Source organism: Rhea pennata, chromosome 1, assembly GCF_028389875.1.
Source record: "Rhea pennata isolate bPtePen1 chromosome 1, bPtePen1.pri, whole genome shotgun sequence".
Taxonomy (NCBI): Eukaryota; Metazoa; Chordata; class Aves; order Rheiformes; family Rheidae; genus Rhea; species Rhea pennata.
The window spans coordinates 146,144,335-146,169,000 of NC_084663.1; the positions used below are offsets into that span (position 1 = coordinate 146,144,335).

Here is a 24,666-nt window from a genome sequence, read left to right on the forward strand (position 1 = left end):
CTGAATAAAGAAGAAAGAAAAGACAGTAGAAAAGGTTTTTTTTCTAAACAGAATGTTTTACTTAAAAGTTTCCCAGGAGACATCAGTAGCTCTTTAAAAGTATCAGTTTTAAAGCACCAGTACAGAGTGTACCATAGGCACAATCTTATTCTCTGAGGCCGTTCAGCTGCTGCTATTTTTCAATCACTAATTTCTTCTTTTATTCTTATCTAGATGACCCTCAGGGCAAACATCAAAAAAAAATCCAAAGCAAAACCCAGAATTATCTTAATCTGTATGCTATAGATGGGCTGCGGACCCTGTGTATTGCAAAAAGAGTAAGTAAATGCATACTCTTAGTTTGCTTTTATGGAGAGCCTTGACAAAGATTACTGAAGGCATTTATTAATATCTTGTTCTTAATTTATAACTTTTTTCATTTTATTCAATAAAGTATGAATGCCTCTACATCATTTTGGCTGTGTCTTCACATCCTCTTTTAAATAGGTTCTCAGCAAGGAAGAGTATGCCTGTTGGTTACAAAGTCATTTAGAAGCAGAATCCTCTGTTGAAAATCGTGAAGAACTTCTGTTTCAGTCAGCGCTGCGTGTAGAGAAGAATCTGCATCTGCTAGGTAAAGAAATGAGAGCTGGACATGAAATTAAAATGTGTTGAAGAATTCCAAAAGCTTGGCTACAAACTCTATTCTTTTCTTTAAATGGTTTCTGACAGTACAGGAATTGACTTCTTCTGGACTTTGTCATGGCTGTCTTGTGCAGCAGCACAAAGGAATGGGATTATAATTAACATAACAGACATAGCCTATTTGCTTTGCTCATGCAATCATTCTATCACTAGTGAAATCAGTGGAGTAATACCAGAGATGAATCTGACACAATAGCAAAAATGGGAACTGCTGATCCAAGTACGAGAAGAAGGACTTGGTTTTGCCTGTCTACAGAATTTCATTAGCTTTAGTGCCACTTTAACGTGTCACAGGCCCATGACTCCAGGGGCACCAGAGACACTGGTAAAGCAAAGCTCATAAACAGCATTTGTGAGAGGCATCAACTCTCATATACATCAGGTTCAGCACAGGCACTCAGGGCCTGTGGGTTCTGTGGAAAGGGACTGCAGTACTTCACAGTGATGTACTTTGATTCTGTATATGTAAAATGTATTCCAGGGACTAAGTCATACTGTTTCTTTGCTTCATTGAAATATTGAAAGCACTGATGTTCTAAAATGTGTATATATCCACTATTACCAAAAGCAGAGGTAACTGGGACAGTTAAAACACGTACTGGTAAAGATAAAACCTTCACTAATTTCCAACTTTTCAGTCTTTGGGAGAGGAGATCCACTTCATCCAGCTTCTGATGCATCCAATGCAAATCTCCAAGGCTCTCTGTATAACCAGTGGAGAGAGAGAGGTGGGGGAAAAAAGGCAGTTCATTTGATATGTCTTAGATACCTGCTTTAGGATTACATGAATCACACCCAAAATCCTCAGACTGTGATTTGTGTCTTCAAGTGATCACTTATGATTAGCCTGTTGGAATAAAAAAAGTATGCCTGGAAAAGGAACATCTTTTTCCTTAGACACTATTTGGATAAGAGCTTCCATGGCATTTCAGTAAGAATATGCTTTCACCTGCATGACTGGTGCTCAGACTATTGCTAAAATGTTTTTCTTCTAAGAACGACTATAGGAATAATAAGTAGCTAAGAGAATTTTACTTTGCTTTTCCTGTTGCTCCAGGTAATTTGCAGGCCTTTCATATCCAAGTTATCTAATAGGGAGGACTTACATTTACTCACATTAACCTTCTCTGAAACTCAGGGGACTACTGATATATCTGTGGTGACACTGAACTTGGTCCTGAACTGCTTTTGCTATAGTATTTGAAAATCTTGTCTCCTTCAATTGATGTATGAAAACATAGGAAAGATACTCAGTCTGTTATAAACATACTAGTAGCAAGATACATTGAAAGCCTGAAAAGCAGAGAGGCACTTGCCACAGTACACCAGCCTTGTGAAGCTCTGAGACTAGAAATGGCATCATATTGCTTTTGAGGCTTTGAATTCTGGATGTGTTGTTGACTGTTGATGCAAATGTTTACCCCAGCTACTTTCTACTCCTCTGTCTGGATACTCCAAAAACCTGCCCATATCTTGCATTCATTATTAGTTTAGCTGTTTACCAGTAAAGGTGACTGCTGTTGATTGAAAACTTTACCTTCTGGAGTTCTGTCTTTCAGTTTGAGGCAAAGCCTAAGTATTCATATAATGTGGACTAATTTTCTTCTTCTGTGTTTAGGTGCAACTGGCATTGAAGACCGTTTACAGGATGGTGTTCCAGAAACCATTGCAAACTTACGCAAAGCTGGGTTGCAGATTTGGGTTCTTACTGGAGATAAGCAAGAAACAGCTGTTAATATTGCTTATGCCTGCAAGCTACTAGATCATGATGAGGAAATCATCACTTTGAATGCTGAATCACCAGTAAGGAATTCCAATACTATAATTAAGTCTACTTGTAAACTAGCTTTGCTTTATTTTCAACTTGTACAATTAAAAGTTTGATGGCTTTTTTTCCTTTCCCTCTTTTTTTCTTTTTTCCTGCTTCATCCGTAATTTTCAGGTAGGACATGTCTTTGAATACTTTTCAATGAATTAACACTGTTAGATCATAGTGTCATGCATCATAAACCTATTGAAGATATGTTTGGGTAGTGGGCTCCACCGTGAATGAAAATATGCCATGACAGCATAAATGCCTTTCTTGAGTATGCATTCTCAAAAACTTCCCTAGTTTCACTTACTGGAACCACTGGGTCTCCAGTAGCAACCTGTTATTAAACATGTGTTGAGGAAGAAAACAATTGACTACCTATTGAGAATTTATGCTTTATTTTAAATCACTGAATTGTAGTATTTAGATAACTCAGTCATTCATGTTTTCTCAGATGGCTTTTTCTCTGGAGATAGAAGCAATACTTAAATTTCAGTGCTAGCACTGAGAGTCCGAAAACCACATCTACAGTAAAGCCTTGCTTCCTAACAGACCTCTTCTAACTCTTCTGAATTTCTGATCTTTCCTGTGCTCAACTGGTTGCAAGCAGACAGTCACACAGACTTTACTGATATGGTCAAACATGCAAGGAACCAGACTGATAGTGCTGTAGTCCTTTAATGGGGTGATAAAATTGGACTTCAGATCAGCAGAGGAGAGGTAGGCCAACAGCATCAAGCTCCAATTCCTTTGTAAAAGAAAGAAAAGATAAGAGTATTTTCCCTTCTTGGGTATATCAACTGAACTGGTAAATTGATTTTCCATGTTCTTTTTTTTCCTGTCATGTTTTGCTGTAAGACAACCAATAGTATTTTATATTAAATGTTCAGATATTAGCAATAGTATCTTTTAGTTAAGTATGGCTAGGAAAAAGACTTTAAATTCAGCTTAAATAACCTTTAATTGGCCTTTAACAATGCATAAGTATTTGATTTGAGTTGTAGGCATTTACAGGGTGCTCATCACCATACTTAACTTGGTACTGATACTGATTATATCATTCGCTAGCACTGTTATTCTGAGAAGGAGCTAAAAGAAAGGAGTTTAGCATGCATGTTTAAGAGGAATTAGATTTTAAGTCTTTCATGTACCCCTTGCTGTTTTATCTTCTGCTACAAGATTTAAGTGTGTTAAGAGGGAATAGAGAAGAAGAAAAGAGTATTAGAAATTAAAACTTTCATAGTGGAGCACATATACCACATTCCCAGTATTGCTTATACTTAAACGTACAGCAAACACAAATGTTCAGATGTATGTTCCTTCCCCTCAAGCATATTTATTTTGAATTTTTTGTTTTCCAGGAGACATGTGCTATCTTGCTGGAACAGTGTCTACAATGTGTAGAGTCTAAATTTTCAAACAACACAATAGACAAAGCTACTGGAAACATGACTGTTGGGTTCACCCCTCTCTATCCGTCATCTTCCCCTGTGCTTTCCAGCTTGGGCCTAGTGATTGATGGAAGGACTCTAGCTTATGCCCTGGAACCTACACTAGAGGATAAATTTCTTGCTCTAGCCAAGCGATGCCGTTCAGTACTGTGTTGTCGCTCCACTCCACTCCAAAAGAGCATGGTAGTGAAACTAGTCAGAGACAAACTCAAAGCAATGACCTTGGCAATAGGTAAATATCTCAGTTTAAACTAGCCTTCCTTGATGTATACTTTCTTGGGATTTTTTTTTCTTTTGGCTTGCAAAGGGATCCTTCTAGCTGCCTGACAACACAAATAGCATCTGATTTTGTTTGAAAATTTTTCTGGTGACTCTAGCATTTCTATTCAAACCAGATATGGAACTCTGAAGTAGTATTTGGGCTTCCTTCCTACAGAAGGTAGGTACTGGGGGCCAAGCTATACTATGTGATTTCAGCATGTTCAGACACTGCTGTGAAGAACTGAGTTAGATGATACTGTGTAGAACATCATCTTGCAATCAGTGTATTACTCAGGCCAAACTGTATTCAGTGTCATTTCAGCCAGTCATGATTAAACTCAAGGTCCTGCATTTTCACCACAAGAACCCATACAGCACAGGACATGAGTTGGCCTTATCTGTATGGACAATGGATTTGTGAATGTCATCCTGCCAACTAATACACTTCTTCCCAGCTCTTATTTGATTAACAAAGGAGAGATTTTGTAACTCACTCTAGTTTAAATCTGGCAGCATCTTCCATGTCTCCAGGATTTTTATGTAAGAAAAGTCAGCCAACTCTTCTCCTCTCTCAGGTTTAGGCTTGTGTTTATTAGAAGATATCTCTATAGTATATATTGTCACAACCACCCTAGCTTTCATCTACCTATCTTGGTTAATGATAGCAATGAAGATGCAATGACACATGGGTTGGATCTGTCCTTCAGAATCTCTAAGTACATGCTGTGAGTGACAAAAGGCTGTGACACATCACCAAATATGTGTTTATTATAGTAATCCTCATGCTCACGACATTAAATCTCACTCAGATCTGCCTTTCTCGTGTTGAATTTGTATCTTTGACTGACCATGAAATAATCATTTGCCTGTGCTGCCAAAAAAGACTGTCTGGCTAACCTGAATTATCCAGCATGCTTAAAAACACCAGTGGAGATTGGGCAGCTTGTGTTTTCATTCTTTCTGAGCACCTTGAGCCTGTGGGTTGAACTCAGGTTCCTGCTTTTACTTAAAATTTGAGTTGTCCCATCTCACTTTTAACCAACGTGAGCGAACTTGAGGCTGTCTCAGTCACAAATTGATCAGCTTTGTCAAGTAAGTGGATACCACTCTTTTATGTGCCAACAGCAGGGGAAGTGGAGTGAGATGTGAATGCACATCTCAGCCACTGCAGTTTAAAATCCAGGGTGTTTTCATCAACTAATACAGTTTCAGTTTCCACTAGTACACTGGATGTAAAGCTCAGAGATTAAGCAGTAGGTACATGTCCCATTCTGGTATCTTTTCTAAGGTACCTATCACTTGTGATATCATGATGGGAAGTAGAGCAAGGGGTGGTGACTATGAAAGCACTGCTGTTAAATCTACCTGTAGTGATATACCAGGGAGCTCAGACTGGCCAGCCAAAGTCAAGAATTCATCTGCTTTTTGTTTTATTTTATTTTTTTGCTGTGTAGGCATCCCCACTAGCTTTAGGTCTTCTTGCACGTTTCACTTAATCATACCTGGTCGCAAGTAGACAATTACCTGACACTTATATTTTAGAACTTATTTAAAATAGAAGTGTTTGGCTTAGTTTTGCTTGCCATGATAAAAAAAAAAAAAAAAAAAAAACTACAAAGATCAGAATGTCTTGGCAGCTTTGCCAAGGTTTGAATGTTATATTCCAAACATAGATCCTTTCCAACCCCACCTCTCTCTTCCTGTATGCACCCAACACTAGTTTTCCTTTGCTGCCACTAACTGTTTCTGATATACTAATGGCAAACAAAACTGTATCTTGTCATCTCTAGGTGATGGTGCTAATGATGTCAGTATGATCCAAGTGGCAGATGTTGGCGTGGGGATCTCCGGTCAAGAGGGCATGCAGGTAATTTTGTTTGTTACTGAAACACATTTTCTTGCAAAGAATGGGATAGGCACTTCCCATAAGTTAGCTTGGGTATCTTTGGATAGCCAGCAGAAGCTGTGCTGAGGAGGGCCAGTTGTGCTTCATAAGGATACCTTCAGCTTGAGTTTGAGCCTGCATTTTAGGTCAGTGGTGAGCATAATCAGGGTACTTCCTCCTCAGAAAATTCAACTTGTGAGATCTCTCTAAGCAGTATGTTTTAAGAAATCATTTATTAAATACTGGTTCTGAAGAGGAAAAAAGGTATTATACAAGAAATGAAGATGTACCTTATTCTGATTTTATTATTCCTGTCTCCTGCACTGCTCAGTTATTCTCCTGTGGAATAGCTACACCAGCCCATCCAACTGCAGCAGCTATTCTCCACGGTGTGGTGATGTCCCTTAGCCCAGACACCCACACATCTCACTTAAACAGCTTATTCTGACAGCAGAACAGTGAAGAAAGAGAAAATTGCAGGCCTTTGCAGAACTAGTGCTCCCTACAGCACTCTTCCAAGTTTTGTTTTTCTCAGGATTTCCTTCCACAGGGAACAGCAAGATAGAGGGACTTGCCCCACAGTCTTCTGGACATATCCAGCCTGTGATTACTGCATTTACCACTGTGTAAGAGGAACTTCTCCCATCCTAAAAAGGGAGGATGTGTGTATATAGAGTTTATGCCAAAACTATCCAGTGATCTGAATGCCATCTCTGTCTCTTCCACTGCTAGTTCAGTTTAGTTGCCGTGCCAGCAGTGTAAGAGGCAATAAGCTGCAAAGAATGAGGGTGATAACTAATTTCCACAACTTAACCTTGTAACTGGGGTGGGTGCAGATAGTTTGCATGAGAAAATAGAGTAGTTGAGTATGAGTATGACAAAAAGCTTTTTGGAGAAGATGAGAAGTGTTTCCATCCTGAGGACCTGAGTAGAATTATAGAATCAGAGAATCAGTAAGGTTAGAAGGGACCTCTGGAGATCATCTAGTCCAACCTCCCTGCTCTGCAGGGTCACTTAGAGCATGTTAGACAGGATTGCATCCAGGTGGGCCTTGAATATCTCCAGAGAAGGAGACTCCACAACCTCTCTGGGCAACCTGTGTCAGTGCTCCGTCACTCCCACAGTGAAGAAATTCCCCCTCATGGTCAGGCGGAACTTCCTGTGCTTCAATTTCTGACCATTGCCTCTGGTCCTGTCATACAGGACAAGTGAAAAGAGTTTGGCCCCGTTCCCCTGCCACCCTCCCTTCAGGTACATATACACATTGGTAAGATCCCCCCTCAGTCTTCTCTTCCCCCAGCTGAAGAGCTCCAGCTCTCGCAGCCGTTCCTCACAGGGCAGATGTTCCAGCCCTCTGATCATCTTCGTAGCCCTACACTGGACTCTCTCCAGTAGCTCCATGTCTCTCTTGTACTGGGAAGCTGAGAACTGAACACAGGACTCGAGATGAGGCCTCCCAAGGGCTGAGTAGAGGGGCAGGATCACCTCCCTCCACCTGCTGGCAACAGTCTTCCTAATGCACCCCAGGAGACCATTGGATTTCTTGGCCACAAGGGCACATTGCTGGCTCGTGGTCAACTTGTCCACCATCACTCCCAGGTCCTTCTCTGCAGAGCTTCTCTCCAGCAGATCAGCTGCCACCTTGTACTGGTACCTAGGGTTTTTTTCCCCTAGGTGCAGGACTCTGTACTTGCCCTTGTTGAACGTCTGAAGGTTCCTCTCCACTCAACTCTCCAGCCTGTCCAGGTCTCTGAATGGCAGCACAGCCCTATGACGCATCAGCCACTCCTCCCAGCTTGGTATCATCAGCAAACTTGCTGAGGAGGCACTCTGTCCCCTCATCCAGGTCGTTGATGAAGAGATTGAACAGGATGGGACCCAGTACTGAGCCCTGGGGGACACCACTAGCCACAGGCCTCCAACTAGACTCTACGCCACTGATGACTACCCTCTGAGCTCTGCCTTTCAGCCAGTTCTCAATCCACCTCACTCTCCACTCGTCTAGCCCCCACTTCCTGAGCTTCTCTAGGAGGATGTTATGGGAGACAGTGTCAAAAGCCTTGAGGAAGTCAAAGTACACAACGTCCACTGCTCTGCCCTCATCTACCCAGCCAGTCATTCCATCAGAGAAGGCTATCAGATTAGTTAAGCATGATTGCCCTTGGTGCCCACCTAACCCTTGGTGAATCCATGCTGGCTACTCCTGATCACCTTCTTTTCCTCCATAGGTCTGGAGATAAGTAGATGAGCATGCTTCTTGACTTAGTTACCAGGGGGTGATTCTCTGACCCACACTGCATTTTTTGCAATTCTGGGTGGATTTTTAGTTCAAAAGCAAAGAGAGACCTTCCTTACTATGTGCACAAGTTGGCTGTAGAACTTTACTCCATGGAGCTTTGTGAATGCTATAATTTAACTGGGTTAAAAATATAAATACATGGAATAAAAACCTAACCAAGCCATGAACTTCGATGCCACCTATGTGAATCTTTTGAGATGCAGATTGCCAGAAACTAGGACAGCACTCTGGTGAAACTCAGTAGGTGTTTTCCATATCCATGTACTCTTCCCAAGGCATCCTCTCTAGACCATTGTTGGAGGCTAGATACTGGGGAAGATGAGCTTTCCTTTACTCCAAGGTCCTAAGGAATCATGCAGGCATTTTTACTATGAACAACTGTCATAATCTTACATGTGCAGGTACTCAAAAGGCATTGAGCATTTAGGTGACTAAGACAGCAATACTGTCTGTCTTATTTTCCTTCCACGTTCTATGGAGGGAAAAGCATGGGGAGGATGAATCACTTTTTCCTGTGAAAAAGCTGGAGGAAAATTAAAATGTGAAAATCAAGAGCACATTTTGAGATGAAATAAACTTGCAGATGTAATTGGATAATAACTTGATCCAGTTAGAGTTATCTTTCCATTTTTCTCACTCTAGTCAAAATGGAATTAAAAAAACAGATACTTTTCACAGTGTGTTGTGAAGTAATGTGATAGAAACACAAAAATGAAAGGATGCTAACAGTTTTGTCTTAACACTGAAATAGAATGAGATTCGGTAGAGGAGGAGGAACCAGATGTAGCAGATCTCTCATCAAACTGCAAGATAACTGTATGTCTGCAAGGCAAAACAGACTGTTCTATACAGTAAGATTCTAACAATTGTATCCCAGTACTTGAGAAATCCCAAGATGGGTCAACATAATAAAGTGTTCCATTGTGTTTATATACATCTTTTGCTTAAATTATATTGGATTAGTTCAACTTCTCTTGCATACTGTTTTACAGTTTACTTTAGTAGTTTCTGAAAACACTTATTTTGGAAAAATTGAAACATTTTTGTGATTTACTAAGAAAATGATTTAGAAAGAATGAAAAGGAACGATGTCACTTGTTCAAAAATACAGCCAAAATACACTGTAGAGTAGGAGGAAGACATTGGTCCTTTGGAGATAATTCACCTTTTGTGATGTTTTGCTGAGCTATGAGAAGAAAGATAATACTGAAATCAGAAATGAAATATAAAACAATATAACATGAAATCTTAATATAATCCTAGTCATATGGAGGCTCATGAAACAACTGTGATGTGTCATCATTTACAAGCAGTTTTCGTCTAGTTGTACAGTGCCTTGAATTTTAGTTAGTCAGAAGTAGAGAGAAATTGTGATTCATTTTGTCAAAGTTATTTGGCAGGCTGCACAGTCCCAGAGGAGTCTCCTCTGGCATGATTTTTCATGGACATTTTTAGACAGCATATAATTTTAAAAATCCCTCAAAATAAGAGACTGATAGGAAGATCAAATAAACTTTGTAAACTAGGATTTTGAATATTAATGAAAACTAATACTTGTATTGTTTTACCTTTTAAAGTCCAGCAGTTAAGATGCAACCACTTAATCTTGTTGTTCTCACTCCATTTTCCTTTAGAAATTCAGTTTCCCTGAGAGTAACCTTGTAGTTTTACAGAGAAGGATTTTAGCCAGCCACCCAGATGTTTACATATACCTTGAGCATTCATGTTTATGCAGCTGTATGTAACCCTGCCATTCTCCCACCTCTCACTTTTCTGCACTTTGTCATCATCCAGGATGCAGACTGAGATCTCTTCTGGGCAAGGATTGGGTCTTCTCACATGTTCTTCTCACATGTTCTGTAGAGCAGCTTATGGGTATTGCAGAGCAGAAGGTGCATTTCAGGTGCACAATGATAGATTTGACTCTTCTTCATCACAATTCCCATTGACTTGACATTTATATGGAGCTGAGAGGAAGACTAGATTTATTGCCAATATTGAAAGGAGCACTTTGCAGTATTGATTCCAACTCTTCTTTCATTGAAGGCGGTGATGGCAAGTGACTTCGCGATCCCAAGGTTCCGGCATTTGGAGAAACTCTTGCTTGTTCATGGACACTGGTGTTATTCCCGACTTGCCAACATGGTGCTGTATTTCTTCTACAAAAATGCAGTAAGTGTTTGACTTGGCAGCTTTGTGGCGCCACATGTTTCTAGGGTTTATTTTGTGCTAAGTGAGCATTAGGTCAGCTTTCAAAAGGTTTATAAATAAGCTGCGAAGAAATTTGCAGAGTTGAAAGACAGCTGGCTGCCATTTGCAGAAATACAGACCCCACTCCATAACAGCTACAGTGTGCTGCTGAATGTGCAAATTAGGTAACAGAAATAACAAGCACTGCTTAAGAAAAGTTTCTTTATAGAGCAGTGTTGCAGAAATTTAGCTGGCTAGACACAGGAGTCTTTAATGCCAAGGCTATCCAGCATTGGTCCAAAATAGCAGTTGGGTGTGTTTTCTCTTCCTGACCCTGTCTTGTAATCGGTTATGAATCACTGTGCATTTTCCCCGGTGACTTGAGATACTTTGAATCCTCTGTGTGTCTCAGATGCAGAGATTTGGAAAAGTTTTGTAGATTTATCTTACTTCTAACTAACCAAGTGTAACGGAAGCACACTGTGGTAGAGAGCAGACTAAGAGTCTGCATTTCCTCTTTGGTATATGAAACAGGAATTACTGCAGTACTGGGCACTGGGCCAGTAGAAGTTCAACTTATTGGCCCAGCAAAGTCCCTTTGCATTACTCATATAGTACAGAGATGATTGAAAACTGCCTAACACAACAACCAAGAATTCCATCAACTGTGTAGGAGTCACTGGCAAGTACAGAGACCTGCACACTTTCAACACTTACAAATCACCTTGGGAGCAAGGGATATGGAGAAGCAGGAAAAAGAGCAGAGCCAGAACTCTCAGACCTCTATCTGCTCCAGAGGGTAATGTGTGAACCATCAAATGGGAGAGTGGATTTCATTCTCTGTGTCGGTCTTGCAAGAAAACAAGTAGTTCTCACTTTTGTAAAAGTTACTTTCCAGATTCCATCTAATCCTCATTTTTTTCGGTCCATATTAACTTTTTCATGTAAATGCCTTTTGTCTTGAGTAATCTCTACCTGATCTGAATCTGAAGATAGTTATTTTTTCAGAAAAAGACTATGATTTGTTCAAAAAATTATGAACTGCAAGGAGTACTTACAGGAGCTAAAAAATAAATAGACCAGCTTTGTGTTGACACAAGCATGATAAAGTACCTTCTGTGGTATGATCAGAAACTGTATGCAAGCACCCTTCCAGGCACAAAAGTATGTAGGGGCTTGCAAAGTCTGAATTTGTCCCTGAGTCTAGAATAGCAAGCAGATTTAAATACTGCTGTGAGTGGAGAGCAGCAGTGAAGTACATGCTGGTGTTAGAAGGCCTGAGTTTTAAGGCTTGATCCTGAATCATTCTAAACATCTGTACTCCTACACCCAATTCTGTATGTTTCTAAGATACCCTTTGGCTTAACAATATCAAATCTCATCAACTTCCAAGAAATATATTCAGAGCCATCTTACTTTAAAATAAAAAAAATTAAAATACTACACATAAGGCATTCCAGCAATTGACAGCCAGAGATGTTGTTTATACATTTACATTGTTGTAAAATCTTCCATTTCCTGTGGTATAACTCCCCTTGATTACAAGCATTATTTCTTAAGCCATTTTTAGTAAGACATTTTCAGAAATTGCTGCCTTAAGGCTAGAATATAACTGAAGAATCTCTCTTTGTCTTGGCTCTGCTTTTACAGACTTCAGAGCTTTATGAGCAACACTTCTTGCTACTGACTCTAAAAGTGTAGTGGAGTATGCAGTGTATAGCCATGAATATGTCTGACACAGTGGTTGTCTTCCAGAAAGAATATTCAAAAATGTAAGCTGTGAGCACCTGATCTTTTTGCAAGGAGGTTGTTCTGGATGATTGTCCATAGTTTTGAGATAGCTACACTTCATATGTTCTGCAAGTTTTCTACTTCATCAAGCTTTTTTTTTTTTTCCCAGTTGTTCATATGATGACATTTTCCATTCTCCACTACAATCTATGTAACTCAAAGTTTAAACTCCAAAATACTGCAAAAGCCATTTGGAAACTCATTTGACTTACTCAAGAAGATGTTTGGCTTGGTGGAAATAATAAAAATACAAATAAAACTTTAAAAAAGCATAACTGGAAATATCTGTGATTGATACAAAGGGGGCTGATATAAACAATCTTTTACCTACACAAGCATGTACTGGTGCTTTCCCTTTATACAGTACCTCTGCAAGGGAGCGCTGGATTTTTTTTGACTAATACTTTATTCACTGAGAAATTCTTCGGAGCGAAATTCAGGAAATAGTCTCATCTGGAAAAGAAAGAAAACCTTTTTTAAAAAAAATCTCATTCAGTGTTTATGTCAAAACAAGCATGTTTCATTAAATTTGATTTGTTCCAATTGTTTTTCAGAGGGGTAATGCATGGAAACAAGAGGAAACATATTTGGAGTCAAATTGAACACTTTGTTTAACTCAAAATAAAATTTCAGAGAGAACAATCTGATTTAAGCTTGGTTACTGAAATGTCATTTATTTGCACAGCCTTCTCTGACAGCACTGCTGAGGCACGTTCTAGAGGTTGACTCAGCCATAGAATCATAGAATGGTAAGGTTGGAAGGGACCTCTGGAGGTCATCTAGTCCAACCCTCAGCATAGCCCCATATGGGGATTGGGCCCATGACCTTGGCATTAGCAGCACCACGTTCTAACCAACTGAGCTAAACTGGATGGAAAGTTTTCAACTAACTGTACTTTCATCAATATACACATTTTTGTCAAAGCCAAACTATTTCACCAAGACATGTTAATTTTAGCAAAGTTCTAAACAGAAAATTTTCTGAGGCCCAAGATTAGCTGGCTTTTTGTTAGTTCTGATGAGAAAAAATGTCTAAATCCCTATAGTACTCCAGTTCTGTTTTGAAAAAATACTCAGGAAGTTTTGTTGTATTTTGGGTGTGGAAATAAATTTCAAAATCTATTCAATTGCAAAATGTAATTGCCATCTTCCATCCAACTGCTGTGTAAATGGTAAGCTCTGTTAAGTCAATCTTGTTTTGGCCAAAGAATCCTGCCTAGGATAAGGAAGGCATTTTTCTTGAAATACATTTATTCACAGGAGCACTTTCAGAGGTAATCCTTAAAAAAAGTGCTACCATTTAACAGGTTAGTTTATTCAAAAACAGTGGGACATACATTGCTACTGATATAGAAACTACTTCAACATAGTACACAAACATTGACTCAACACATATATATATGTATATATGTATACAGTCTGGTTGTATATACAACAGGATTGACCCTCTTATTCTGTGGCAATTTTCCTTCACAAGATGTGTTTCCTTGCCCCTTAGCAGTTTTCTTTGACTGAGCAGACCATAGCTTTTTTTTCTCGTGTGAATTTCACAGGCATTTTAGGGTACAGATAAAATATATTTATATTTTGCTTTGTCTGTCTGAAGATGATGAAGGGTTAATATATTGCAGCTGATTAAGAGCTTTTGGGAATAGAATATAAAGCAAAGAGGAAATGAAGGGAGAGGCCATGTAATTTCTCTTCATGGTTAAATGGGGAAAAACCCTGAGGGATTATTGCCCAGGTTTTTCTAGTAGATTTCCATTTAGTGCATTTAGTGTAAAGTGATTTACAAAGGATAGTATAAATTACAATTTTAGGAGGACCAAGTCTCGGTCATTTACTTCCTTCCCTAGGAAGGTGTCCATCTTTTTCTATGGCTCAAATGCCCCATCATAAGTGAAATCAGCACCTCTCTTGAACCCCCAAAACTTTGGGGTTTTGATGCTTTAGTCATAGTAGAAGAAATGAGTTGCATATTTCATCCCTATTTGGGTAATTCGAGCCAAATTACATGAACTATCCCTCTGCACCTATGTATGTAATTGATTTCTTCATTCACGTGAAGAGAACAGAAAGACTGAGGAATCTTTAGAGCACTGTTGATTTGCTGAAATTCGAAACACAGAAATCAGAATAGTTAAGCATAACTTTGTTAGACCTTATAGTTTCACCTCCCTTGCTGCAGGTAGATAATTAGTCAGTCTTGAAAAAGCTCTGCATTTACTACTTGTAGATCAGCTGAACCTCTTGAAACATCTCAAGCCATCAGAAGATTATAGAAATGGTTATTCTTATGACAATAATATAAGTGCTATGAGATCAGTACTCGTATACCTAGCTGTCAGCAATGGTTTGGAAAGCTTTTTGTTGCGAGCTAAATTGTATCTGAGTGTTCCACTTGAATTGAAAGTTAATTTCTTGTGAAACCAGCTCTTACTCATGATATCTGAGGTTCCAGTGGTGCAAAGATGTAGAGATGTGCCAAACTGCAGCTTAGCTAAGTGGAATTTTCATCCAGAACAGTGTGCTAAAGACTGGGCATCTTCAAAAGGATTGCTCATGTGTTTGAAGTTCACGTGAGTCCTTGCAGAAGCTGGAATCAGAATGATTTCAGAACACAATGGGGTAATGATCCCTCTTTGTCTTAAATTCAAGACAAATCATGCTTACAGCATTGCTGGTTTTGTTTCAGATGTTTGTGGCCCTTCTCTTCTGGTACCAGTTCTACTGCGGGTTCTCTGGCTCATCGATGGTTGATCAGTGGTATCTCATCTTCTTTAATTTATTATTCTCTTCTCTTCCACAACTGATTACTGGTGTGTTGGATAAGGACGTTCCAGCTGACATGTTAATTGCTGTACCTCAGCTCTACAAAAGTGGCCAGAATATGGAGGTAAAAATGCTTCTTGTAATTTTTTCCCTAAATAACATCGGTTTCAACTGAAAACCAACCTTGCTTCCAAAGGATGGATGACTAATAAAAAAATGACTGAGAAGTGACTGTTGTTATTTCGTGATACTTCTTATCTGAGTTTAAGTATCTAGATGTCAAAAGGATATTTAACCCCCCCCCCAAAAAAAAACAGCTATATTTTAAAATATATAAAGGAAAGGAGCTGGATGATTTAATTCAAAGCTGAAAATCTGTTTCATGGTCTAGGCTCACAACCAGCCGGAGAAGTAAAGCAGATTATACCTTGTAGACTAGTGCAGATATTCACAAAATAACCTCACGGTATTTACTGACTTGAAAATTCAGGTCCTAGCTGTTTGCAGACAGGCAGAAGAGAAAGATGACTTTAGGAGTAAGCACTGAGGTTGACATACTTAGGCTCCGAGGCAACTAGTCATCAGCAGATCACATCAGCAGATTCAGAAAGCTTTTGTTGAAAATACCTTGTCCCCATCTGCTTAGCTTGTACAAAGACTGAAGAGAGTCATTGCAGAAGAGATTCAAGCCAAACCATTTCTGATGATTGCAACTACAATTTACAGTGGGAAGATTTTCTGCTTGGCAAAATGGTCCATATCCAATAATTACTTCCAAGTAAATGCCTTTCTTAAAAGTGTCTGACATTGTGCCTTCTGAGAGGAGACTCTGACTGTCTTTTGCCTGCAAATGTACACCTGCCTTTGGTATGCTACACATCTAATGGTATTGCTAGACACCATTGTGGAAAGACAAGCAGAGAATTTTAGTATGGCTTATTCTTAGCGCTTTAGTCCAAATTCTTTCTTTTTCACCCAGCTGTTGTTTTTCATTTTTTGTATCTGTTTATCTGTTCCAGTGTGTTACACTTTAAAGATCCATAACAGTCATGCCTTTCTTTCTTCCCCACTCTTAAGGTGACAGAAATCTTGTCACAGCTTAAGCTTGTTGGAAAGTTTTATCTGCCTTTCTCCAGCTGGCAAGCTGAAGGAAAGTCTCCCAGGTTCACAGCAGAATTACTTCTCAGAGGCAAGCCTAGGGCTTATTTAAGTTTGTTTGAAATCTAGTGAGATTTTCTCTGAGTACTTACCTAAAAAGGCATTTTAAATTCCCTATAATTCTGCTTTAGATTCAATGCATATAGAATTATAGAATAATTTAGTTTGGAAGGGACCCCTGGAGGCCATCTGGTCCAACTACCTGCTCAAAACAGTCTAGCTCCAAAGCTAAACAAGTTTGCTCAGGGTCTTGTCTAGTCCGGTTTTCAATATCTCCAAGAATGAAGATTCCACTGCCTCTCTGGGCAACCTGTTCCTGTGCTTAACCATGTGTTATTTCACTAGATCAAAGAGCACCATAATTTTTTCTTAGATTCCTTTATATCTCATTTTCAGGCTGAAATGACATTCATCATGGAGTGAAAGAGTTGTGATGAACCCAGTGGCTGGAGATCTAGCCTATATCCCAAAATTAACAAAATAAGTATTTTGAAAATTAACCATTTACAGATTATTTTCCCTTATACCCAGGTCTTTTGTATGAGCATCTCCCTGCAATTGTATATTCCTTTAAACCAAAATGCTAGTTTAGTATTGTTTCTTACATATATATATATATATATATTTATATATACACACACACATATATATACACACACACTATATATATATGCATATATATGTATAAATTAGCATACTCTGGTGTAAATTATCACTAAAGATCATTGTGGATCTTCTTTTCCAAGTATTTGGAAACAAGCATTTTGTTTCCTCTCTTGTGAGTAGATACTCTGTGTTTGTTTGTATATGGTGTAGAAGGCACTTACTCATGTGCTTACACCTCAGATAGCTCCTCCTGAGTCAGTGGTTTAGCTGCAGTGCATAAAGTTGAACCTTTGTAAATTTTTGCTGGTCTGAGTACCCTCTGTTGGGAGTGCAGGGGTGGAAATCAGCAGAAGATTCTCTGCTCCAAAGAGAGGGACTTAATTCATACCTCAACCCAGAGGGTACCTAACTGATTGGCAAAGCAGTAAAGTTGTTTGCACAAGCCCTGAAAAATGTCCATTGGAATATCCCCCAAAATACTTATACCAACAAATAGCATCTTCATTGGGCTCTAAATTTTTTTCTTTATTTTATTTTTTTTTGTTCTATAGGAGTACCAACCACATATGTTCTGGATGAACATGATTGATGCTATGTATCAAAGCCTGGTTTGCTTCTTCATCCCTTACTTCGTAAGTTTGGTTTAAGACAATTTCAAGCATTTTGAGGAGAACTGGTAACATCACTTGCACTAACTAAATTCTGACTTCTTCTTTACAGACTTACTATGATTCAGAGGTGGATATTTTCTCCTGGGGAACTCCCATCACCACAGTAGCTCTTTTCACCATCATATTACATTTGGCTATTGAAACCAAAACTTGGGTAAGACATCCACGGACTATACAGAAACTTGCTGACATATCATAACTCTTCTCTGAATGCCATTCTTATCAAGCATTTTAAACAAACATGAAAAGGATTTTAAACTGTGACCTGCAAACAGTTTTTTAATTCTTTACATATAATATGAATTTCTGGAAATAATGAGGCTTCAAACACTTTCATGTGCATAGATTTGTCTCCAGAAGTTAAGAACTATTAATTCATAATCACAGCGAATTTCTCAGAAAATAAAGAATCATTAATCTTTGGTTCTTGTTTGTTCCAGACTTTTCTCCACTGGTCATCTTGCATCTTCAGTATCCTTCTATTTTTCTTTGTGGTTCTGGTTTACAATGCTTCCTGCCCAATATGCCATCCTCCTTCCAACCCCTACTGGACTATGCAAAGGCTGATGGGAGACCCTATGTTCTATTTTACTTGCATTATATCACCAGTCATTGCGCTGCTGCCCAGGTATTGTATCTTCTTTTGTATCTTTGTTATATATGAAAGTAGTTCATGCATGTGATTGGGAGAGCAGGAAAGGTTTCTTGCTCTTCTCTCTCTCTTTCTTTTTCCCTGACTAGCCAAGCAAGTTTTTTCAGTCATTGATTATAAAGCCAGCTTGTCTAACCTTTTCTGTCTGTGCTTCTGACCACAGGAATAGATCACATATCCTGGCCATAGACCACAGGAGTGGGATAATGGTAGATTGTTCAGCAAATTTCCTGGCTATGCAGAGATTTTGGAGAAGGTGGTCAGCTAACATGTTTCATTGTACTACCCTATGAAGTTTTCTATGATGCTTTCAGATGCATTCCATCCTCCCATAACAGTGCACCATACAGATGTTCTGATAGTTTGTTGTGGACTTACATACCTACTTACAGATGTAGGAGCGTTGTCCTATAGACTAATCCCCACTAACTCTGAGTCTGCATCAGGAAAGATGAAAGACCATGTGTAATCACAGGTGGATCAATGGCTAAAGATGCAAATATATTACACTACTTGCTATTTATTAAAATATTACCAGAGCATTCAGAGCTTTTCTATCTGCAGTCTTTCTTGTGTCAAATGTAAGAAAAGCACACAAAACTCTCTTATTTTCCTATATGGTACTTTTTTTCATGATATTTTTCCTTAATAATATCTTGGATACTTCCTCTCTTTCAGTTCTTTTCATGTGCACATTCTTCTCTTGCAGATTTCTGTACAGAACCCTTCAGGGCACACTATTCCCAACTCAGCTTCAGCTTGGACGCCAGTTGAGTAAACTATCCCCAGAGATTCGTACCCAGCTTCAGACTAAGTTGAATGTCAGAAGGGAAATGATTCTTCAGACACAGCCCTTTGCAGAGAGCTTCTCACCAAACTTTGGCTCAAATGCTAGTGATTGTTACACAGCTTATAACCAAAACAACCCTTTGCCAGCATCTCATCAAAGAAATGTATCACCTTTCGCAGAGCCAGCAAGGGCAGAACATACAACAGATCGGACTGTAGCTGCTTCTCCCCAGGGTGCTCTGTTGTACGGGGAAAACAAACTCTCCTCAGCAGCAAGTAGTCCAGGAAGGCCCGTGGGATTTCATGAGGTTACCCACAGCACTTCAGAGGTGGAGTCACTGTCTGTCGGAGCAGCATTCCCATGGAACTCAGCAGTAGATCAATCAGACTTCAGTTTGCTGAAGTGGATCACGTCAACTCCACTATTCAGTCGCTTTGGAGCAGTTTTACAGGTGTCTAGTAGTTTACAAAATGAATCACAAGACAGTATGTCTGTGCTTGGTTCTTCTTTGCATGTAGACTTCAAAGGCTTGAAAGAACAGAGCTCAAACAATTTCCAGGACAAAATGAAAGGGATCCCAACTGACAATTGTAAAAGTGACAATTCTGAAACCACCTTTTTATGACATGGGCCTCAAAGATATTTATATATTTTCTATTTGCACACATTTATAGTGAGATTACTCTATTTGTTTCCAAAGATGAAACAGAAAATCAAAGGTACAGAATGATTATTTAAGAATATGTAAATACAGTATATTGAAATAAGAGCTTTAAATATAAAAAGAAACACTTGAAAGTTCCATTTATTTTATTTTTTCATCTCATTTTGTAAGGAAATGCCATCTGTTTATTTTTCAGATGCTTCTCTTTTATTCTGACACATACAGTAAAAACAAACAACCTATCTACCATATCCATAAGGATTAGATTCAGCAACAATTATTGATATCAATATAGACCATTCAGTAATCGAGGAGGAAAAAACGTGATAATAAATAGACACTGTATTCCAACCATCATTTATTTGCCAGGGTGTTCTGTCACAGGAACAAACCATTAAGCAAGACTTCGGAAATATTTTACACTTCTCTGTAAATGTTAACAATATCTTACCATCGCATTAATAATACTGGTATTTAATAAGTGACACCATATTTTGATATTTCAGCCATAGCATTTTATGTGTCATGATAAAACAATAAATAAATGATGGTCCATATTACAAAGTAACTCCTCAGTCTGGCATTAATAGTAACTCAACCTTTCATTTGAAGTAAGTAGTGTTTGAAGGTCACAACCTTGTATCAGACTGTTCAACTTTAGAAGAAAAAGTCTCATTTTTGTGGAATTATTTGGTGGCAAAGAGCTGGTGCAGTGTGTCCACTGTAGAGCAGGACTTGGGGAAGTCTGATCTTCTGTGCTGGAGTGCTACAGAAAGCAGGCTGTTTTTGCCGAAGAACTCAGTCCTGCTTGCTAATGGGGGGGTGGAGGGCAGGCAGAGTGGAAAGCCTTGTTATGCATCTTTTACTGTTGTTTCAGCCAGGTTAAATCAAGCCCTTCCTGATCAGGAAAGGGCATGACCAGCTAGGGCAGGGCAATGCAGTGCAGAGGTACCTCAGCTCGATCTGAAACAGGCTGAAAGCAGGTAACTGCACTGCTTTCTGAGGTTGTGCCTGAAATGGTTGTACTGCATGCACCTCACAAACTACGCCTGGTATATTGGTGTGCGGCTGCACTGTATCGACTTGATGGATCCCAGGGATTTTTAGCTTTGGATGGCTGCTCAGTTCTTTCATATGTAGTCACCATAATTGTGTATAAACTAGCTGTTTCACTTCTTAGTTCCTTTGTCAGAGGTTTTCAGACTGTCTTTGCCTTGTTTACCATTAGTTGTTTAAGGCCAGAACCTTCTTACATCATGCTGTTTCTTGACAGTACAGCGTCAGGTTCCCACGCAGATTGCCTCAACTATTAAACCATGGTTTGTACCATATGCCACTTTCTAGTCCATTTGGGATTTTATTATAAGGATTTATATGCTAGCCTCTTCCCAAAAACAGAATTGGTAATGTCAAATTGTAAAATGCAATAAAAGGAAGAGATGAAAACAGATCTAAATAAAAACTTTCAGCCTGTATGTATGTTACCTTGATTAAAAATGGCTCATCAATATGTACCTAAACTATGTTCTGGGGTAGAATTAAATAGGGACAGATAAGCTAAGAGATTCACAAGATTTTCAGTCTTTTCTGTGAAGAGAAAATTGTACCTGAGGCAGAACGTCCTCCTTTTAGCCTCTAGTTAAAGAAGAATTTTGGTCTACGTGTGTAGATCTTAGCAGAGGGAAGCAAACCTATTGACTCATTTGTTACTGGCTCAAAACATTATGACATTTTTCTACTTTGTTCTCACTGTGGAAATGAGGCAGTAGGAGTGTCCTTTCATTTCACTGACTGTAGGCATCCACACTGAAGGCATAATGTATGAACTTTTTGCTATAGGCCTCTCAAATAGTCCTGAAAACAGGAACTACTGGGACATGCCTCCTGATGTAGACCTCTGAAACAGGGCAGAGGTATCACACCTTGAAGGCACTTGTTTCTCTTCACTGACCGGAAAGGGAGCTGGAGCGACTCAGCACAGGTGGGGAAATCTCCACTGCAAGGGTCAGCAGCTGGGTATGACAATTCCGGTTTTAGACATCTCTACTTGCTCTACCAGCCTCCTAGGTCTTGAGAAGAACTCTGTTGGGATTACATTACAGGTCATTTTTTTGCAAGGCTAATCGGCTGATACAAAATGCATAGTGATTGCCGTTCTAAATAACTCCCCTGTTTGGAACTGCTGTATCTTTTAGTGTCAGTGAGGAAATCTAATGACACTTTGAAATGTGAAAATATTGCCATCTGGTTATAAACATTCCCTTGCTTGTAAAACAGGACCTCACATAAGGACAGAGTATCAGATATCAAGTAGGTAGATCTGATAGTTTATGGGACCTTAAATTCACTCTTCAGTCTAAGAGATCTTGGGGTCATAGCAGGAGCTTGCCATGGGTGGTGTGTGTGTGTATGTTTTTCCTCCATGACTACATCACGCAAGGTGGGTGAGGATCTTTCAAGCCTGTTAAATCATCTGCATCTTTCCACAGCATATCTGGTGCACTGCAACACAAAAAGTAGCATTTCTTGGGTCACGTCTGCTGACTGCCAAGGTCTATGGCTTGCTATGAGAGGAATGTAAAATGTAAGTACACACACACACACTTTCTTCTAGTTCAGTGCAAATTTAGGCTCATTTCCATTTGATTGTGAATGAAAATTATTATGGCACCTCTGTGCCAGATACCTTTCTTCAAAAGGTTGAGGAGTCCCTAGATGGAATAAGTGAGATACTAGCTTTGGTGAGATCCACAAAAAATGGATCCCTGTAAGACATGGCAGCTTGCAATTAAACTGGATAAAAACTGCCTTACAGAGTTTTCAGGCTAAAAGTTGCAGGTTCCCTTCCAGAAGCAGAGTTTTCAGGGCTCAGATACTGCTCCTGGCTCTATGCCTGCATGAAATCTCTCCCCAAATATTGCAGTGATTCATGCATATGAGAAAAGCTTTACTGATTACACAAATGCAGCCACTCCAGGAGAGAACGGGGACACATAAGCCATTTTACCCATTTACAGCTAGTACTCTCCCCTAGTGTCTCCCTGGGACAGGCCTGCTGCATCTGCTGGTCTTTGGCTCGGAGTAGGATGTCCTTATCAAAAAGAACCTAAATTCCTGGCTAACAATGCTCTTATTTACTGTTTTTATGCCTTTTTGATACTAAGATATGCTCACGTGCTGCCACTATGACTATGAGAGCAGTACACCTGTGTCATATGTTTAGGGAGAGTCAGTATTACCATCAATCTAGATCCTCAGCTGCTACAGCCATCATAGCTCCATCAGTTTCTGCAAGCTGACTTAAACCCAGCTGAGAATCAGGCCTCAGTAACTGCTGTATTTTGCTAAAAACAAAAAAACAAAAATACCCCTTAGAGATGTATTTTGAAAGAAAGAAATTGTAAATGTTTCTTTGTAAAAGATACAAAATCTTTTTACGGCTGCAGTCCTGCAAACAGATACGAGTTTAACCTCAAATAAACCAAGTAATCCCACTGACTTTAATGGTGCAGTGACCTCAGTTGGACTGCTTGTGTGCTTGTAGATAGGAAGATACATAACATTGAGGTCTCCATGCACCAAAGCTACACAGCAAGATACCTAGGAGGACAGAACCAGGTCAGTAAAAAGTAAGCAAGATGTTTCCATTTTCTTTTGAGAGAGAAATTTTTAAAATAATATAAATAAAATGTAAATTTAACTACAGAGTCAAGGGGGGAAAAAAACATAGCTGATTTCACATTTGGAAAGAAAATATTAGGCCAACTAATTCTTCTCATTTCAAATCAGAAGATCTCTCTTCAGCTGCCAGAAGACAAATACATCAAAGCGTATTACTTGCTGGCCTTTAAGGCTTGTCGACAATTTGAAACTGCTATTAATACTTGAAATATTCTAAGAAACAAATACTAATGTTTTCGAAGCTGTATACATTGCTGTATGCGCCAGACATGCACCTGCATGTCGTACCCTTGCATCAGAGGTAGAACCCTGGCTCTGTCCCCTCATGGCCATTAAATGATCATTTATGCTTTTCATAGGTTCGCTGATTTCTCACTGCAGTCAAGGCCAGGGACATTTATTCCGGGCTTATACAACCCAAATGTTGTAGGGTGATTACCCCATCCACCTAGAGCAGGTATGGAGGATTTGAGGAAGTATATACATTAAAGGTGCTACAGAGAAGGGTTTTGCACTAACAGTGACTGCAGTGTATGGATACGTTAAGGTTAAAATAAATGATGTCAGAATTGGACGTTGCTTTATTGGACGGTTGAATCATGTGGGAGTAACATTCAAAAATCCGCCTCAAAACCCTTACTAAAAAAAAAAAATCATCTTTTTTTCAGCAGCAAGTTCTCAGCTCAAACTGTTTAGAGCCTGAGGCATTACTCAACCTAGCATTAAATTTAGAAGTGTACTTTTGTAACCAAATGCATGCAGAAATCTGGGAAAACACTGCTGGTAGAACACAGTGTGCACAGAGTAGTAGCAGATACATGTCAAAGACACTGCAGAAGCCACTAGAGACAAGGTTATGCAGATGTAGTGTAGCTGGGAAGGAAATACAGTGATAGAAGTTATTCAAAATCCCCCAGATAGAAAGATGAGTGGAATTTTAAAGCTTTCCAACTGTGTTGATTTTATGAATTGCTGCTGCATGTCTCCTTCTCCACCCGCTGGCCGGCTTCTTCATACCAGCATTAAACTTCAATAGCGTTATACCAAGAGAGAATTTGGCTCGTCGTCTGTATCTGAACAGTGATGATGGGGTTGGATACCCCGCTGACGTCAAGCGCTGTAGCTGTATTGACTTTAGCGGAGGTAGGAGGTGTTGGTTTTGCAAACACAAACTTGCTGACTGTGCACCCTGGTTAGGCGTGCCCCCGAGACCTAATACTAAGGCAGCTCCTCATGCAGTATTACTGTTCCTTCCCACAGCCTAAGCCAGGACCCTCCAAACCCTTTCCACCCCCAAT

General features: G+C 39.4%; 1 protein-coding gene across 3 annotated transcripts in view; it reads left to right on the top strand.

The window, feature by feature from the left end:
• The window catches only part of ATP10A (ATPase phospholipid transporting 10A (putative)), a 116,435-nt gene extending 96,047 nt beyond the window's left edge, over nucleotides 1-20,388 (top strand). The window contains exons 11-21 of one of the 3 annotated variants that reach the window (XM_062601566.1): nucleotides 214-317; nucleotides 487-613; nucleotides 2,303-2,487; nucleotides 3,859-4,180; nucleotides 6,000-6,076; nucleotides 10,440-10,565; nucleotides 15,070-15,270; nucleotides 17,462-17,542; nucleotides 17,631-17,735; nucleotides 18,022-18,209; nucleotides 18,943-20,388. In XM_062601566.1, coding sequence (XP_062457550.1) covers nucleotides 214-317; nucleotides 487-613; nucleotides 2,303-2,487; nucleotides 3,859-4,180; nucleotides 6,000-6,076; nucleotides 10,440-10,565; nucleotides 15,070-15,270; nucleotides 17,462-17,542; nucleotides 17,631-17,735; nucleotides 18,022-18,209; nucleotides 18,943-19,648 — 2,222 coding nt within the window. In that variant the 3' untranslated portion in view covers nucleotides 19,649-20,388. Of the gene's footprint in view, nucleotides 1-213; nucleotides 318-486; nucleotides 614-2,302; nucleotides 2,488-3,858; nucleotides 4,181-5,999; nucleotides 6,077-10,187; nucleotides 10,210-10,439; nucleotides 10,566-15,069; nucleotides 15,271-17,461; nucleotides 17,543-17,630; nucleotides 17,736-18,021; nucleotides 18,210-18,942 lie in introns of those variants that run through there. The other 2 variants (XM_062601567.1, XM_062601568.1) reach the window with 2 other exon arrangements.
• The last annotated feature ends 4,278 nt before the right edge of the window (nucleotides 20,389-24,666 follow it).